Raw genomic sequence first — 14,856 nt, forward strand, 5'->3', positions numbered from 1 at the left:
TATTGCAACACACGTGAATCCAACAAAACACCTCATTGATCAGACAGAATGGAGTTTCATCACATAAACATGTGACCAAAGATTTTGCAGAAATTAACAGAATGGACCAAAATTACTAAGAAATGTCTTCAAAAGATGGATTCTGTTTGGAACCAGGAACATGCACCTAAGAGAGTGCTAACTATGTCATTGTTATCAAATGGCCATGGCACTTTCACATAATTACAAACAGACTGACATAAGGTGTTTTTCTATGGCAGAGACTTTGTTTTCAGGAACCTATGAACTCCTATATGATGTTGGCTCTGAGCCACTTGTGGTCCTTGGCCACTTTCATGTGTTGCGCTCCCACCATACAACAGGCACTGTAACCTTTATGCAAAATATGTGACATTCAAAAAAGGCAGTGTGAAATGTGGCATACTTCGATGTGGTGCATGGTGTGGCACACCTAGGAGGTGTTGTGAAGAATGATGCATTGCAAAATGCAGCACTCCATCTTCATTGATAACTCCCAAAGTTTAGACTACTAACATGTTTGTAAGAGTACGCCAGTGCTTGTGTTCAACCAGTCAGCCCAATTCATCGCTTGATCCCCAACCACAACTGTTCCTAGTTGAATGAAAACCCTGGAGTAGAAACTTAAAAAAGTACCATGAACTACAAGTGACCTGATTGCTTAATAAGTGAGTCTCCAGTAAAAATACTATTTTGGTATGTAGGCTTGTTAAGTGCAAAAGTACTCTCTTTCTCTTTAATTCATGATTGAGACCCTTGACATTCCAGCTCACAAAGTTCACTATTTGGTCATGGAAAAATTTCTTCTGAACCTTTTGTGACATTTTGTAGTCTTGGGTTTAGGTAGTATATTGTATATACGATAGCTTTGACATAGATTTCATGCTTTTGCCAAGTGATACAGCTATGAAATGTGATGTTTATGTTGTCACTAACGGTTATTGGGGAATAAGGGATAAAACAAAAATAGCATTGCTCTCTTTCTCTTTCTCTCCACCCCCTAGTTTCAGACCAGTTTCGGTTGCAGTGAGAGTGGTCTGGCCAAATGCTTCACTCTGACTATACAAACAAAACCAGGGGTGTGGGAATCTTAATACACAGAACTATCCCATTTGTAGTGTCAGATACAATATCTGATTCTAAAGGGCGATATGTCATGGTGATGGGCAATTTATCTAATACTAAATTTATTTTAATTAATATCTATGCACCTAACACGGATAATAGAGCTTTCTTCCAAAATGTATTTGCATTTATCCCAAATGTGAACACTCACAAAATTTCAATGACCAGAAACATTAATTGTGTTTTAAATCCAAATCTGGATAGATCCTCAGATACAATGGTGATAACATCTAATACTACAAAGATAATTACACAAATTGTAATGAATCATAACTTATATGACCACCTATGAAGATTCTTAAATCCTAACCTAAGAGCATATTCCTTCTTCTCACTCATACATCATTGTTACATAAGAACTGATTATTTCCTCATAGACAATAATTTTTTGCCCACTACCAAATCAAGTATGTACGAAGCTATCGTTATCTCTGACTATTCCTCTCTGATCATGGAGCTTAAATTATTGCGTCCTACACACTCATCGCATAGCTGGCATCTTAACCCTCTGTCATTAACTGATGAGAACTGTACAGAATTCATACCCAAGCAAACTGATTATTCTCTTGAGGCAAATGCATCATCCGAGGTCTCAGCAGGTATACTCTGGGAAACTCTGAAGGCATTTTTAAGAGGACAGATTATTTAATATTTTTCTCACAAAAAGTCCCTGATTTCTGAAAATAGTTAATGCGATGGAAATGGTATTAAGGGACAATTTCATCTTTTCAAGAATTCACACAAGCTTTAGCATAAGCTTCAAACATAAGATATCATTGGTCCATCACCTTTAAATATCAGGCTATAGTTTTTGACTTATGAAGAAACCAGAAATTACAATTTTTCTATTATTTTGCTCTAACCTTCTTTGAATAATTGTGAATTGCTTTTAATTAACATTGTTCATAGCAAACTGACAAATCTAAATTTATGACAACACCTTTCAGTTTGACATGAATATACAGGTGCTGGTCATAAAATTAGAATATAATGACAAAGTTGATTTATTTCAGTAATTCCATTCAAAAAGTGAAACTTGTATATTAGATTCATTCATTACACACAGACTGATGTATTTCAAATGTTTATTTCTTTTAATGTTGATGATTATAACTGACAACTAATGAAAGTCCCAAATTCAGTATCTCGGAAAATTAGAATATTGTGAAAAGGTTCAATATTGAAGACACCTGGTGCCACACTCTAATCAGCTAATTAACTCAAAACACCTGCAAAAGCCTTTAAATGGTCTCTCAGTCGAGTTCTGTAGGCTACACAATCATGGGGAAGACTGCTGACTTGACAGTTGTCCAAAAGACAACCATTGACACCTTGCACAAGGAGGGCAAGACACAAAAGGTCATTGCTAAAGAGGCTGGCTGTTCACAGAGCTCTGTGTCCAAGAACATTAATAGAGAGGTGAAGGGAAGGACAAGATGTGGTAGAAAAAAGTGTACAAGCAATAGGGATAACCGCACCCTGGAGAGGATTGTGAAACAAAACCCATTCACAAAGAGTGGACTGCAGCTGGAGTCAGTGCTTCAAGAACCACCACGCACAGACGTATGCAAGACATGGGTTTCAGCTGTTGCATTCCTTGTGTCAAGCCACTCTTGAACAAGAGACAGCGTCAGAAGCGTCTCGCCTTTGGACTGCTGCTGAGTGGTCCAAAGTTATGTTCTCTGATGAAAGTAAATTTTGCATTTCCTTTGGAAATCAAGGTCCCAGAGTCTGGAGGAAGAGAGGAGAGGCACAGAATCCACGTTGCGTGAGGTCCAGTGTAAAGTTTCCACAGTCAGTGATGGTTTGGGGTGCCATGTCATCTGCTGGTGTTGGTCCATTGTGTTTTCTGAGGTCCAAGGTCAATGCAGCCATCTACCAGGAAGTTTTAGAGCACTTCATGCTTCCTGCTGCTGACGAACTTTATGGAGATGCAGATTTCATTTTCCAACAGGACCTGGCACCTGCACACAGTGCCAAAGCTACCAGTACCTGGTTTAAGGACCTTGGTATCCCTGTTCTTGATTGGCCTGACCTTAACCCCATAGAAAATCTATGGGGTATTGTGAAGAGGAAGATGCAATATGCCAGACTCAACAATTCAGAAGAGCTGAAGGCCACTATCAGAGCAACATGGGCTCTCATAACACCTGAGCAGTACCACAGACTGATCGACTCCATGCCACACTGCATTGCTGCAGTAATCCAAGCCAAAGGAGCCCCAACTAAATATTGAGTGCTGTACATGCTCATACTTTTCATGTTCATACCTTTGAGTTGGCCAACATTTCTAAAAATCCTTTTTTTGCATTGGTCTTAATTGATATTCTAATTTTGCGAGATACTGAATTTGGGACTTTCATTAGTTGTCAGTTATAATCATCAACATTTAAAGAAATAAACATTTGAAATACATCAGTCTGTGTGTAATGAATGAATCTAATATACAAGTTTCACTTTTTGAATGGAATTACTGAAATAAATCAACTTTGTCATGATATTCTAATTTTATGACCAGCACCTGTATGCACTGCTCCCATTGACACTTGGGTCTCTCCTTAAAAAATTGACTCGATTGTTTCCATTCCTTTTAAGGAGCCATAATGAGCGTCTGTACAAGAAACCCTCCTCTAATGGCCTGTCTGTCTGTTTAGCAGATCTAGCTGGACAAGGACACCTGGCTACTGCTCTTATCATCGCAATGTCCACCATCTTCATCATGGCCATCGCTATAGTTTTAATCATCATGTTCTACATACTGAAGGCAAAACCCAACTCTCAAGGTAAGCAGGGCAAGCCTAGGTTTTTAATATCTTTGACAAATTGTGTCTTAAAAAACACCATGCAAAAAAATTAATAACATTTTTAAAAATACTGTTTGCTCAGTACATGACTCTCCCTGCAGCATAGTATTAAAAAAAATCAATCTACTAAAAGATTTTAACTTTCTTTTCAACTGTGCTTGGACCACAATGAAACAACATGGGCAGATCTTTATGGAAATATAGGATAGTCACGTTCAAAAAACTTGTTTATGTTACAAGAACTCAACTTAATTTCGCTGTACATAATGCAAATTTTTTCTGGAAGTTATCGTTGTACACAGGTCTCAGCATTTAAGGCGGATATCTCAGAATTTTCTTGCTCTAAAATGTTCTGTCTTTGCCAGGAGCACTACACAATGCAAAACATGACTAGTTTTCCAATGAAAACTGTAATTTTCAGATGTAAAAATCAATTCCAATTTTACATGCAAACACCATGATACAATTAATTTTTCTTCATAATTTGAACATTGTAGATTCAGATTTGCACCTAATTTGAATTTAACTTGATAGTGAATTTTTGACCCAGTCACCCAATTTCCATTTACATGGAAGTAACAAAGCTTGTGGATGTTATCTAACTTCTTATCATATGGACTTCGTGACTTTGTTCCTGTTTTAAACTACTAAAATTTTTCAAACCACATTAATCCAGTCCAGGGTTTCTAAAGGCTAGAGCCAATTCCTGCAGCATCACAGGGAAAGCAGGTCCCAACCCTGGATGTGGGTACGAGCTGTCTCTCACACACCAACACACACACCAACTCACAGGGGGCCAATTTACAATCACCACTTAAACCAGTGTGCATGAGTTTGGGGGGGGGGGAAACATAAAGACATGAGAGAAAAATCAGAAATTCCACATGGATGGTAACTGGGCACTTAATGCAAACCCAGGATGCCAGGTCAGTGAGGCATAAGTGCCAACCACCATGTCACTGCGCCACCCTGTACCACCAAGAGCAGCTACTGTATGTCCTATCATTTTCAAAAATGTATTGATCATTAAAACTTGAATTCAGTTTTATGTTTATAAGAAATCTTTTCACTAAGTTGTATTTTGTTTGATTTAGCATGTTGTTCTACTCATTCAGTGAAGACAGTGGAGGCGCAAACCAACAAGCAAGAAGACAAAAAAGAAGTACCAGGTAAGTGATCTCTTTGATATTTAGACAGAAGACTGTGCTATTGTGTTTCTTTTACTTCTTTCATTAATTGTTCATGACAAGCCTACTGAGCGCTGTATTGTGATTTAACTCTATCCTGCTACTGGGTAGATCAAGCACAAATCAAGAAATAAAAGACCATCTAAATTTAAAGTGAGCACTGGGGCTCAGGATAATAAATGCTAAAATACTGTAAAAATGTCAGAGGATAGAAAACAAGATATAAAAGCAAGCCATGTTGTATGACGCATGCTGCAGGCTTTCCAGGTACTCATCAGTTTCTAATATCACATCTACTATTTGCTTATTTTTGGCCAGATTCAAGGTGCCCCTTATGTCATTCTCTTCAGCTTAATTTTATATTACCTCTTACACAGTGAACTTCATTCCAAAGCATGACAATAATACTGTACAATACAACAGTGTGTTTCAGGTAAATATTTTTCTGTAGCTGGAGCTCAGTAAGGGTAAGGGACTCACTTGGGGTCATCGAGTACGTTAGTGAAGACAACAAACCCACAAGGCCTGTGGCTTTCAGTCTATCATCTTAACCTGCATTGACACAGCTGCCAAATTATGTAAACCTAGCTTTGTGTTATGATTCCAGCATTCCCGGCTGTGACTGAAGTTGTCTCCCATTTTTTTTTTCTTACCTATTGATTGACATAAGGACCCTGGGTATCAGGACAGTCCAGCTTTGAAGGCAGATGTAGTGTACATTCATCATGAAAGGCACCAGCATGTTATGGGTCCAAAAGCCAAAGTGGCAGAAGTTTCCAAAAGCCATTGTGTGTGACAGTTATGGGTAAACTTTGTGCCATAATTGCTTTATTTTTTGTGAACATTTTACTGGGAAAATGGAGGTGGGGGGGTCTCCAGACCCAACAAACCATTTCATTATACTTCCATAGTACTAGGGTGTTGTACTGTGTTAGCCATTATGAATGTAGAGAAAAGCCAAAGCAAAATGACACCTTTCATTGGCTAACTAAAAATATTACAATATGCAAGCATTCGAGGCAACTCAGGCCCCTTTTTCAGGCAAGATGTAATCTAAAAATTAATTACATCTTGCCTGAAGAAGGGGCCTGAGTTGCCTCAAAAGCTTGCATATTGTAATCTTTTTAGTTAGCCAATGAAAGGTGTCATTTTGCTTGGCTTTTCTCTACATTATACTTCCACAAAGCCAGTCAAAAAATATAAATATTTCATTTTGAAACCAGAAATAAATATTTTGTACATTTTGAGGCTAAACAAAGCTTTGAGAAACTGATGTGTGAAGTGGCAGGACTTTATAAATTACTCAAGAATAATTTACAGGCAGGTTTAGATGAGTGTCTGGGGAACAAGTTGGGCAGGACTGAATGTTTGAGTGGCAGCTGACAGGGCGGGCCAAATGTTTGAGTGGTAGCTGACAGGGCGGGGCCAAATGTTTGAGTGGCAAGGATTGAGAATGAATCCTCTAAATCAGAATGTGATGCTAACAGTGTTCAAGCTGGGAACAGTTCGTATGGATTTTGGAGGCATCTCCTGTCACTTGTAAAAATGGGAAAGTGAAATTATCAGTCTAGTTAAGTTATGCAGTGTTGCTGTATATTATTGGAATTAACTTGTGGCTGTGCTAATGAGATGACTTCAGTTCTTACTGTGCAGATGCCGGTGGGAGTTGAAGGTCAGGGGAAAAAGGTTGGTGCAGCGTTAAAGTGGGTAAGTGGGTGCAGTCACAAAAAGTGGCCTTTCAGTGTTATGCTGGTTTGGCTTTTGCTTACAGACTGGGTATTTGTTGTGGAGTGAACTTTTGCATACAAGTTGATAAATATTTTGTATGTCTTTATTTGTAACTTAGACAAAGCAATGTAATATTAGTGTTACATCATTGATAAGAACAGCAATGGTTTGATGTTTAATTAACCACCCCCCTCCCCCCCGCCATCCCACCTTAGGACTGATTCAGTTTAGTGAGGGTCAGTGGAAGTGCCTAAAACCAGTCTGCAGGACTCTCTTAATCAACCCCCACAGGAAAGCCAAATTAATTAGCTGGTAAGCATCAGCTTAGCAAATGGTTTTGGGGGCAGGTGTGAAAGGTACTGTGTACCCCCATTGGACTGACGTATGGCTGTTGGGGATTGGTTTGAATTAGAGGCCATTCTGTTGCACAAATGTATAAATTTGTTTGCTTTAACCCACACACACACCACGATGAAGGAACATCTCACACACCATGGACTGAAAAGAAGATCATACTGAGGAGTACAACTCGGCAGCCATATTGAGACAGGCATGCGGCCTGTTCTGAAGAAAGCTGACCACAAATGATGCCTTAACTAGAGACATTTAAAGTAACAAACAAGTCTGTGTGCCGCCTGAAACTACACATCAGCATTTATCAGGTTGTATGGTTGCCAGTGTTCACTTGTACTTTGCTTATTGTTATTATTTATGAATATTAGCAATGATACATTGTTTAAATTGTAACTTAACTCCTGCTTGTCTTTTACTCTATGTAATTACCTGAGGTTATAGATGTAGGAAGGAAGGTGGGGAGAAGTTATAAAGAACAATATCTTATAAAAAGTGCTAAGTGTATGCGATTTGAGGCATTCTGACAAAGGCTACATATTAAAGAATGCAAAAGGGGAAAGTAGAGTAATATAGAACTCCACCAAGACAAAACGGTACTCATATATAATATGATTCATATGCCTGAGATATGTGTATCATAACTAATAACTATCTCGATACCTAATTTATTGTATATTCTGTAATATCAGATTAACATTTCAGTATTCAGACGATGGGACCTGTGATTACCACGGGGTATGAGCACAAGCCCATTAATAAAGTCGTGTTAAGCAATCTGCCACATTAAGACTCAGTTAGAAATAGTGTTGTGCAGTAGCTGAACAAAAATAAATGAATGACACTGGGGTCTCAAAATGTTTCATTATTATTATGTTAACACCAAAGTACTTTGCTCTGAATTGCAATAAATTAGCCAGTCACAAATAACATTTATAGGCAATGTGTTGCATCCTGGTTGGCATGTGATAGTGAGGATTAACTGCTTTTTTCACTTTTTCTGACATATACATACTTGGACATTGTGTGAGCAACGCTTGATTGCATTTAAAGTGAGTTCTGGTCAAGGCCTTCTCCTCCCATTGTACACTCCTGCTGCTTCCTGGGAACTGAAGCCCTTGTGGTTGCACTGCTACAGCTTCATCTCATAACAAACTTATTTGCTAAACAACAATAAACAGGAACATTTAACTCTAAGAGCCTAATGAGACCGCTGACTTTAACTTCCATTTTTATGGGCCATGGGAAACAACAATACAAGAAATACAATCTGGGAAAATTCATGGCAAGCCTTTCACTGTTCTCAACAAATGCTGTCCATATTACAGTATCAGCAATAAGTAATCGCCATCACACTCTTCATCATCATTGAGAATATGCCCAACACGGTCAAGCTCTAATTCCTGCTCCTCTTTATTCATTCCACATGAACATCACTACCATCTTTCTCACATCCTCCTGAATGGATGATCTCCCCTTCCTTCCTGGATGAACTCTTACCATCCATCCAGCAAGGTAAAGAGCTCACAGAGGGCTTCCTTTTAATCTCGCCTGAAAAGAGCTTCCTGCACTCTGCTTTATTATACTATAACATGGTTTTAAAATTTACTTTGAAGGAAAATCCCAGTTAGATTCCATGTCCTTGGAATTAATTAGACTCCTCAGGGACCACCCCAGTAACTCTCACTCTAGCTGCTTTTGTTGAGAGTTTCCAAGTAGCTCAAAACGCAGTTACCAGAAAGGCATTCCAGAAGTTAGACTTGTCATACAAGCATTCCAGACTTGTCAAACAAATAACACTCCACATTCCAAGTCTCTTTATTTTAAAAAATTCAAAGCAAAAAATAAAGAAGAAAGTTGATAATACACACATGAAGGTTCTTGTCCATGATGTTCTGTTTAAGGCTGTGGCGGATCGCCGGGGCCCATGCCCAGCTGGGATGCCCCTTCAGTATATGTTCTGGGGGAGAAACCAGGGGCTATTCAATACCTCCCTCTGGACGCTAGACGGCAACCCCCCTGGGTTGCAGCGGTACCTCAGACTCCTGCAGGGCTTCATGGGAGTTGGAGTTTGGCGCAGCCCTGTTGGGTCCTACAGGCGTTGCCAGGGGGTGCTGCAGCTGGAGCTCCTGAGCCCTTATGGGCAGTGTTTTTGCCACACCCAGAAGTGCAGCCGAAACTCGGCAATCACGCACCTGGAGCACTTCCTATAAAAAGCAGCCAGCAACCACTACTTGAGGAGCCAGAGTCGAGTGGAGGACTTAAGAGTTTATTTGGTGTTTGTGTTTTTGGGTGTGCTTTTGCGGGACTGTGTTGTGGTTGAGGGACACGGGGAAGACGTGGCCCCCAAATGAAGAAGAAAATAAAATCCTTTTTGGTTTATTTTAATGTGCCTCCGCTGTCAGTCTGTGTTGGGTCGGGCACATATATAGCGCCTTATCACAAGGCTTAAGTGTCTAAGTTACATTTCTTATGTAATATAATAGTCAGAAAACAATATGCCCTTAAATGCCTTTCTTTTCTTTCTAACAGTGTAGGTTTCTTTCTGGCTGTCTAACTACAATCTGAAGGCATCCTAATGTCTAAATACGGAAATATGACAGAACATTACGAACACTCCATTAACTTGTTAGCTATAGCACAATCTCCTATTAACTATGTGAAACCTACATTCTATTCACATTAAGCAACGCTAAGGTAAATTTACCATTAACATTAACTTAATAGATTTTGTTCTCGTGGTCACCACATTGACCAGATATCAGTGTGCATGGCTGGGCCCTGTGATATAGTGCTGCTCCATTCAGGGTTAGTTTGGAGTTTGCACCCAATGCTACCAGATTAGGCCGTGACACAGAATTGGATTAAATGGGTTTGAGAAAGGCTTAAAATATGTAGGACTTTTTTAAGAAGTTTTAGCCCACAGGAAACAAAGCAAAAAGAAGAATGCATTTCTGCTAAGCAAGCAACTCTCAACGAAACCAGTAGCCATGTAATAATGTAGAAATGAGTGTGATGAACATGGATGTAGCACAAGTGACAGATATGAGAGTAAACCAGATAAAATCATACCATTTAACAAGCAGAATTTCCCCAGTTTTCATAAATATCGACTGCAGTTTAATACTCTTAACCATCTTTTACAGTGTGACCATTACGATGTCCCATGTCACTGTTATGATTTGGTTTTATTTATTTTTGTGATTTTTTTTAATTTCTTTTTCACAATGTATGTGGCTAATTGGGTGGTTTTCTACCCTAGGAATTTATTTTATGCATTCATTTTTTCCAAAAACCTTTCTGAGAAAAGTTATCATTTTGTTAGCATTATGAAACAGCCTCAGGTAACAACTCTGACTCTGGCTCAGCAGGAAACACATAATTATTTTTTGAGACGAAAGGGGAGATGAGTGCAAAAGGCCAAACATAACAAATAAAATATAAATGAAGTGACCGAAACCCAGATGAGAGATAAGAATCAAAGTCAAGACATGAAGATCGACAGCAAAGAGAGGTTTTCTGTTTTTGAGTTTAAACATTTATCCGTATTGGTGCAACAATGACCTTTCATAATCCAATCGTGCCGATGAACCTGAGGTCACGACCCCCAGAGACCACGCCCCTAGAAACATGGGACATGACCCTCACAATGGTTATGCAAAATGGCCTCTAATACAAAAAAAGCAATAGGAGCGTAAAATTCAGCCCTGATCATGACATTTTAATGGCCAACCCCTTCCCTAGCTGGCAGCCACACTACCAGGACCCGTGGCCTGGATAAATTACTGAGGAGAACCTACTTGTACCAAGCCATATCTCTGACAAATAATATTTTCCCTCCTCCTCAATCGACGGTTTAAAGACTAGCAAACAAAAGCAGATGTGTAAAATAAGTGTAGAATTATATTAAATAAAACACAATGACAAAAACAATAATACAAATCCCGACGTAAAATATATCTATACTAGTCATTAAGCCCGTTACAATAACGGGCACTAGAACAGTAGTGCATAAACATTAGTAGGAACAGTCTATATTAAATGGCAAAGGACCTTGACCTCATTCTGTTTGTTGGTCATATTTTTCTTTGTCTTTCTTTTGTTGATGTTTACTTGCTGAGCTGACCGTTCTTCGTGGGCTGCCACCGTGTATTGTGTGTCTTTAATTTTCTGTGACAGTAATACTGTCTTGTACGTCCGCTGGCTTGAACATCCGTAATATACCTTTAATTATCTCAGGCGGTAATACAGGCGTGCGCGTCGGTAATATGCCTTTAATTTTCTCTGACAGTAATACTGGCTTGTATGTGGCTGTAATATGCATCACTGTATTGTGTACCTTTAATTTCCTCTGACAGTAATACTGGTTTGTATTTCCGTAAAACGCCTGTAACTTTCTCTGACAGTAATATCGCGTATCGCACCATGCCTTGCGCATGCGCACTTCACCAGAAGACACACACACACGTGCACCTGGACGCACACAGGGATTTTATTAAAGAGGATATATCCATCCAGCAAACCACATATACAATAAAAAAACCTCCCTTGCCCCTGCAAATGTATAACAAACACAAAACACAAATAATATCAATGGATGATTACTAAATGATAATGACGTGAAATTGAGTCCGGGTAAATCACTGTCCAGAATACTGATGGCTGATCAATAATGAATGTGTTTGAATCTACCGACTAAAACAGAACAATCTCACCGTGCTTCCTCGGCGAATGGTGGATAATAATGTCCAACCCCGGGGTTTCTGGCGATGATTGAGCTGTCGTGATTCCGGCGGAATGAGAAGCAAACTGGAACAAGGCGTGATGTAAATAATGGCAGAAAAATGATGCTCGGTTGTCGGTAGTTGAAATCTCCGTCTCTCCTTCCTCCCTCTTCTTTACCTCCTGATCATTTAAATAATGATGAGCTGGATGTAACTGGAAAAACTCCGGTACTGACGTGTCCAGGGGTCGCTGCTTCCCCGCAAAATCCTTCCTCATTTCTCATTACGGAGACGACATTTAAGCAGACACATATTAGTTTAGACAGGGTGCTGTGATGAGGCACGACTGGGTGTAAACACTATAAACAACAATACCTATGTGGCCCCTCTACAACATGATTATGAGTCTTAAGGTCTGACATCAACACTGTGTCTGATTTGGTTTCTCTCATATTTGGAGGCAGATTGTTACTGAGTTTGAGTGCACTGTAGTCAAAAGGTCTGCCCCAACACAAGGCGTGTTTGTTTTCTTTATAGTTATGAGGAGACCAGAATATTGACATAATGTGATATTCACCTAATAAAATGTTATGGGGGGATCTAAACCATTTATATTATAACTGATATTTATAGAGCTTCTATTTATTTTTTGGGGGGGTTTTCTTGAAGCTGCAGTACTAATCTTAGCATAGGTTTAGGGGTTCTAACACCCAAGGAATCCAATTCTGAAAGTCTTTACAAAAGAAGACTTTATTCCTTCTTCAACGCCTTTTTGTTTTGGAACTTGCACCGTAATTTGGTGGGTGGTGGAGTCCTTTTCCATGGAGATTTACCATGAAATAGGACCAGTACCAGGGCTGTACTGCTTGTGATGATCACCCTAAATAGTCACAAGTATAAAAAATTGGACCAAACCGGGCCTAATACTTACTTTGAATTTGGATTACTGGTTATTTGAAACAAAGCCCTGCCCTTTGAATATAATTTTTGTTTTACAATGTGTCTTTATTTCTGTATTTCTTTATTTTTGAATTTCGGTTTTGACTCTTGCTTATCCCTTTGACCTTGTTCTTTCACGTTTTAATTATTCTGAATGACAGCTCTTTTAGACTTGGTGCAATTTACACATAGCAAAAGTAGATTGTAAAACTAGCTGTAAACTGGAAGTCAGCGAAGTGACTTATGATTTGGTGTTGTAAGGTTGTAGCTCATTGTTCTAGGTGTAATCCTTGCTACTATTTTCTGGATTAATTATAGGGAAGCAAGTGAATCAACTGCAGGCAGCTTTGGAAACCGGGAAAAGTTAAGTATTTGAAAAATCTATACTTGCATTTTACCTGACCACATGTCACAGAGCTTTGGGCCTGCACTCAGTGATGAGCACTACACAACAATAAACTGAAATAAACTGAGTCTGCTTCTCAAGCGTGACCATTTGAACAAAGTTTAAGTACCCTGTTCTATTTATTCAAGTTAGTGGTCATTGTTGGCTCTTTATCAGCAGATGCCACAACCACAGATAGATAGAGAGAAAAGGGTTAGAATGAAAAGGGTGTGCTCCAGGACTGGAGTTGGAGACCCCTGCCCTACTGGGTGTGTGGTGTGCCCAGTGGGGGATGAGCAGCCTTTTGGCCTTGGAACCCCTGCAGATTTTGGGTTTTTTTTCTCCAGCCTAACTGGAGATTTTGTTTTTGGTTTTGGTTTTTTACTGCCTTCTTGGCCTTTCGTCCTTACCTTTTTGTCTGTTACATATGGTATAATATTATTGCCTAATCTTGTTTTTTTATGTTTTATATTAACTTCCTTTTATTTAATTTTGTAAAGCACCTTAAGCTACATTGATTATGTGAAGATATGCTATACAAATAAATGTTGCTGTTATGTGTGTGTTTATTCCCCCTGAGATGGACTGGCACCTAGACAATGGGTAGTAAATGCTTTGGGCCCAATGTTTTTGGGCTCCAGCACCAATGACTCTGTTCAGTATTGAGCGGGCTTAGAAGATGGTAGGATATGAACATGATAGATAGATAGATAGATAGATAGATAGATAGATAGATAGATAGATAGATAGATAGATAGATAGATAGATAGATAGATAGATAGATAGATAGATAGATAGATAGATAGATAGTGTGAAAGGCGCTATATCAGCGCCAACCCGACACAGACTAACACCGGAGGCACACGTAAAATACAACACAAAGATTTATTTTCTTCACCCACAGTCCCGCACTAAGCACACCAAATAAACCCAAACAAAATACTCTTCCTCCACTCCTCCTAGGTAGCTTTGTCCTACTCCTCCGACTCCCACCCTCAGCAGTGTCTGTACGCTCCCTTTATAGCCCACCTGGAAGTGCTTCAGGTGGTAATTAACCGAAATTAGTCTGCACTTCTGGGTGTGGCTGCGTTGTCATCCACACGGGTTCAGGAAGCCTTGCAGCTCCCCTTAGTGGTGACCCAACAAGGATAAGCTCCGGTGTTACAAGATAATGGCCCCGATGCAACCCAGGGGGACTGCCACAAAGTGGGGATATAGAGTGTACCCTATTGCTACTCCCCCGGATCCAGTGTAGAAGGGGCATGGGTCCTGGCCATCCGCCACAATAGATACTTAGATACTGTAGATAGATAGAAATTGAAGGCACTATGTGATAGATAGATAGATAGATAGATAGATAGATAGATAGATAGATAGATAGATAGATAGATAGATAGATAGATAGATAGATAGATAGATAGATAGATATGAAAGGCACTATATAACAAATAGATAGATATGAAAGGCACTATATATGATACAGTGAAAGTATTCACAGCGCATCACTTTTTCCCCATTTTGTTATGTTACAGCCTTATTCCAAAATGGATTAAATTCATTTTTTTCCTCAGAATTCTACACACAACACCCCATAA

General features: G+C 39.3%; 1 protein-coding gene across 2 annotated transcripts in view; it reads left to right on the top strand.

Annotated features, from left to right (window-relative positions):
- edar (ectodysplasin A receptor) overlaps positions 1 to 14,856 on the top strand; it is a 169,126-nt gene that overhangs the window by 115,667 nt on the left and 38,603 nt on the right. Inside the window, exons 6-7 of one of the 2 annotated variants that reach the window (XM_028800897.2) lie at positions 3,798 to 3,926; positions 5,042 to 5,116. In XM_028800897.2, coding sequence (XP_028656730.1) covers positions 3,798 to 3,926; positions 5,042 to 5,116 — 204 coding nt within the window. The remainder of the gene's footprint in view (positions 1 to 3,797; positions 3,927 to 5,041; positions 5,117 to 14,856) is intronic. The other variant, XM_028800898.2, reaches the window with a different exon arrangement.

The sequence above is a fragment of the Erpetoichthys calabaricus genome, chromosome 4 (assembly GCF_900747795.2).
Source record: "Erpetoichthys calabaricus chromosome 4, fErpCal1.3, whole genome shotgun sequence".
Classification (NCBI taxonomy): domain Eukaryota; kingdom Metazoa; phylum Chordata; class Cladistia; order Polypteriformes; family Polypteridae; genus Erpetoichthys; species Erpetoichthys calabaricus.